Here is a 5,266-nt window from a genome sequence, read left to right on the forward strand (position 1 = left end):
TTCTAATTGTTTTGTGGTTGGAAACTTGTGACAGGGTTGAGTTATTTATTTCATTTATTAATAATTTCAATTAAAAATATAAAGTAGTCATGGTATCAGTAAATATATACTTACCAAAATCATGACAATTCATATTTTGTTGTAAACTGAATATTTGATGTAATATGTCACTTAAACTTTGACAATCATCCTACATCAGAAATTGCACCCACATTAGCAGCAGTGCTGGGCATGCAGATATGTTGACACAGAAAGAAGGGGAGAATATGAGAGAGAAACAAAACTGAAAATTGAATTTGAAGGCAATGTATTCCTTCAAATGTGTTACAGTCTTCAACCCCATCACACTTTGTCACATTAATCTTTTTGGAAAAAGACAATTAAGAATGAAAGCATTTCTTGTTGATTACCATCTGACATGTTAAGGACTAAAACAATAAAACTGTGGTTTTAGTTAAACATCTAAATTCAAAATATTTTTTTACAAAAATAAAGAGACCATAGACACACGATTTGTTTATTTTTAACTTCAGTCCTATAAAAATGTGAAAATTATGATAAATGTTACATTTGCTATCATTAAATTGTTATCAGGGACACATGAGCAGTAGGTATGTTTGTTTTATAACAGGTTCTGTGTAACATAATTTTTAAACTAATCCCATTTTGTCCGTTATAAGGTTGAGAATAAAAGGTGTCTAAATCTGAAAAAAATTAAATGATCATAACGTCAAGTCATATAATTGTTTTTATTTTTCATTGTTAGATACAGTTGCGACGCTCAAGACTTCTGAGTCAAAATCACCATTTGGGTGGTGGTGGTACGTTTTAAACAATATTTGGTATGTTTACATTTTTAACATTTCATGGTATGTTAATAATAGTTTATTAAATTTAGTCACCACAACACAAAATCTGCATTTTAAAGGTTCTTATTTATTTATTTTTTAATTGGGCAGCAAAGTTTGCACTTACTGTATTTATAGAAAGTGCACAAGGATTTAACTTCTTGAAATTCACAGCCAGTTTATTATTGATGTGAGTTTGTGCTTCTGCTCACTCAGCTGTTCAATAAGGCAAATAATTTCTATTCTAAACAGCCTAGCTAAAGCAGAAATAAGGTGCTGTCAAATGTTACAGTGTGAACTTTTTCATGAACTAAGCAACTGGTTTTAAAAGAGATTTGTGTAGGATTAATTTATTCAAAGCTGTTGCTTTCCCTGCTTATTTGTGTTGCGAGTACAATGCATTCTTGATCATTGCTATGCTGGAAACATAATAGAGCCTCAGTTTGGCTCAGGTCTCTTAGTTAAAGAGTAACCATGAACTTTACTGAAACTATTTCTCAGATTTACAGTAATCCTCTCTCTGCTCTTTATATTAAAATTTCCCAATGACCATATCTGAAAACTATGCAGCGTTTATACAGAAGTGTTATTCAAGCATAACCGAAACTCACTTTAAATTCATTAAGGAAACGTTTTTGATTAATAAATGACTTCAGATATCTGGTTCAATGGCTTTGTCCTTTTAAACGTTTAAGTAATTCAGCATAGCCAACAGCAGCTGTAAGATTAGTGCTGCACTGATAAACCAATTTGTCCTCTGAACATACATACCATTTTGTCTTATCTTAGAAAAAAACATTTCTGATGAAATGTTGTAAATAAAGCCTTGCACTTGGTTATAATAGGCTCTGATGTTTCCTTAATTAAGGATCTAATGCCGCCATGTGGTTGAAAATGATAATGCAGTGCAGTCCTTTGATCGTGAATCTTTAGGCGTGACCCTGAGCTGACATGTCTGATAGTAAGCTATCACTGATACGATAAACTGAAGCCTAAACCTTGTACTGATAGCTTATCAGTACAAGGTTTAGGCTTTAGTTTAGACTTCTGTTTAGGAGAATGAAAAGATATAATAAATAAAACATGAAAATAATATTGTATTATTATTTCAATCAAGAGATTGCAGGATTGTTTGCCTCTGAAATGTAAACAAGTCCTATTTAATCTAGCTACAATGTAAAATAATACAGAGGTCTCCTCTGTCTAGTAATGCTAACTCATGCTATCCTTCATGTACTGCTGTGCAATTTCTAACCCACTTTGTTCAGACACCAGAACTTTTATTATTTATTGTGCAGTCTTTGCTTCCTTCATAATTGATGCTTGCATCTTGCAATGGGCATTTCTAAGGGGAACTGTATGTGCATGTTCATGTAGTTATAAATCATGGCTAAATGGGACTACATGGGGATATTTATTATAGATAAAGAAGAATTTCACAATTTTGTATTTATTTATGCACTTATAGCTGTACTACACCAAGAATTACTTTGGCATGTTTTTAGGTTATCTTCAGCTACATGCTATCAAGGTCCTGTCTGCTGTTAAATTAATTTATTTTTATTTTATTTTGTATTTTATTTATTTATTTATTATTAATCAAATCATTAAATATTGCTAAGCATATTTCAAAATGTTCTAAAGTCATTGTAATCATTTTAATTAAATAATTTACCAATAACTAAAATAATATTGACATTTGATGCACATAAAGGCATCAAGACAGCCATTTAATCTCAAGGGACCCTTGATAGTGCTGGGAGGGGCACTCAGTGTCCCAGTGCTGCTTTGGCATTCTTACTGTAGCTACCACCACGTCTTCCCAAATGTATGTAAAATTAATTATTAAAAAAAAGTGCGCAACGTATTATATACACGAATTGTTTATATACGAATTATGAATGCTATTAATAGAAGGAAGATGGAGCTTCATGCAGTTGATGCAGTGATGACAGACAGCTAGCTATTCAGATAAAATAATCCATAAAAGATATTCATGCTTCATGTAGTTTACTGTATGATACCAGCGCTTCCAGTAACCACCGTCTTCTGATGTAGCCTACCATATAAAATTATTATAAATCAATGGGAGCTGTGCATGAACGGGTTGCACCACTGCTGAAAAAGGGGGGATACACAATTAGTCACCTTGTAAGCTCCTCACGGTTGACAGCCTCCTGTACATTAGATCGGGCGCGTGACAGCCGTTCACTTGGAACTGCGCGTGAAGGGACAACAGCAGCCAATCTGACTGAACACACGCGCTCACCATTCCCCAAGCTGCTCTCTCTCTCTCGCACCCTTTTCCCCAGAGCGCCGTTCTGCTGACTCAGTGCCTTTGTAGAGTGAACCGGTTCCTCGCCACCGAACAGACCTGAGACGCACCAGTCACCGCAACAACTCCAGCCATGGCCAAAACTGCGATCGGTAAGACAAACCTTCCTTCATTTTGTTCGCCGGTCCGTGTCTCTTTGATGCTGAGAGGAAGCTGAGAGATGCTGCCGTGCGCACAATAGACCCTGATGCAGGAAAACAAGAAGTCCGTTAGATGGGAAATAAATATATTTTATATATATATTCAGATATATAAATCTGCTTTCTCCTTCCACCCCATGCTGTTTTATTTTCAAATATGGCTGTGCATTTTGTGTGCACCCAGGCTGCCTACTCACTTTTGCTTAGAAAAAGGGGGACTTTATAAATGAGGAAAAAGCATTTAATGGTGTCATTATAGTGCATACCTCTTAAAATGCACTGGAACATGCTTTAAAAGCCTTAAAATGATTTTCGTACGGTGACAGTGCACCTGCCGGCTCACGCATCTCCAGCATAATGCAGAAGGACCCCACCCAAGATCCAGCTCTGTGTTTCAGCCTTCAGAAAACCCTGTGAAGCCTTGCAATACCTGACTCAGAACAGTTTAAACCTTTTGACATCCTCCATACATGATATTTCTATCCTTTCTATAAAATGAGCAAGGTGTGGCTGGTATATTTTTGCCAAACAATGCCAAAATAGGGAAATACAGCATGGTAGTTAATGAATCAGGGTGTTTGAAAAAGCTTTTTTTTTTATCATTGTGGGCATGTTTATTATATAGACAAAATTCCGTCTTATCAAAATTGCCAATTATCACAAATGATAGACTGGTTATTGGTTTATCGTCAGTGGTTTTTCACAGATTTGGGAGCATGACTCATTAGCTGGTGAGTTTATTAAAGACTACATTTTTATTTTATCGCATTTATAATGGTAAAATAAAAATACGTTCTCACACCTTCAATGTATTCTTGTGACATATACAGTCTACCAGCACATGTCACATGTTTATATTTAACCCGATTCATAATAATAATAATTTAAAAACTCCTTGCTCATTAAACACGGGTTTTTAAGGTGTAATTGTGGATTTGCATGTGCATCCTTTCGTTCACACCATTTCTAGCACCATTTCTAGCAGACTGCAGTATCAGATGACTGATGTTTTAAATGTGTGTCGGGACTCAAGTCGTCTCGCTAGTAAGCATGTCTCAGTGCTGTTGTGATTCTGGATTATGTTGTAGACGGCCAAACTGGGGCATACCATATACAAGGTGTGCGTCTTTATCGCATCTTTGTGAGACACCTGCAGGGTAGGGCACTGGTGGACAGTGGCTGAATGTCTCGCTGTCATCTCACTTAAAATGTTAAATGACAACTTGGAGAGACATTTATTTTGTGGAAAACCAGTTATGTGCGCTTAATCCTACCATGCAGTGTAATTACACGGAGATGTGTCTTTAGGATATTTTATTTCATTTCACAGAACATATAAAAAATGCCCCGAAAAATGCCTGTGGGAATCCTCCCACTAATGAGAGAGAATATGTCAATCAATATAATCAGTACACCTGGAATATTTATAGGGCTTAAAAGAGCCTGCAGAAAGACCTTGGTGTGTTTGTCAGCACTATATATACCTCAAAATAAGAAAATTAGGTCTTAATCTATGCATAATCAGCTCTCTCATTATGTCTCATCTAAAAGCATGGCTTATTTAATTAGACTCTTAATTGAGCATTTTAATTAATGATTGGATAATTGGCCACAATATCATTGTCAGAAATGCATATCATATATCAAACCAGAGCTTCCAGGTGCCTGTCTTTGTCCTATAAAGTATATGCATATCCTCAGGTAACCTCAATTTATCATCTGTGATTACTGGATATGTGAAGGCGGTATTAATGCAATCAAGCCCCATTAATCGTTAACCTAACAGGAAGTTCAAATATACACATTCAGCAATGCTGTACAACAGTGGGGTGCGGGCATTGCATTTTAAGATTAATGATATGTTTAGGCTTTAATGTCAATTATATGACATTATAATAATATAATAATATATATATACATAATAATTATATATTTATATATAT

At 35.2% G+C, this 5,266-nt stretch overlaps 1 protein-coding gene across 4 annotated transcripts in view; it reads left to right on the top strand.

Moving 5' to 3' along the window:
* LOC107696213 (stathmin-2-like) overlaps positions 1–5,266 on the top strand; it is a 14,726-nt gene that overhangs the window by 3,138 nt on the left and 6,322 nt on the right. Inside the window, exon 1 of one of the 4 annotated variants that reach the window (XM_016496460.1) lies at positions 3,018–3,275. The exons of the other annotated variants lie outside the window; for them this stretch is intronic. Within the exon in view, the coding sequence (XP_016351946.1) occupies positions 3,257–3,275 (19 nt within the window). The 5' untranslated portion in view covers positions 3,018–3,256. Of the gene's footprint in view, positions 1–3,017; positions 3,276–5,266 lie in introns of those variants that run through there. 4 annotated transcript variants of the gene reach the window in all.

This window comes from Sinocyclocheilus anshuiensis, unplaced genomic scaffold, assembly GCF_001515605.1.
Source record: "Sinocyclocheilus anshuiensis isolate Anshui unplaced genomic scaffold, SAMN03320099.WGS_v1.1 scaffold734, whole genome shotgun sequence".
NCBI lineage: Eukaryota > Metazoa > Chordata > Actinopteri > Cypriniformes > Cyprinidae > Sinocyclocheilus > Sinocyclocheilus anshuiensis.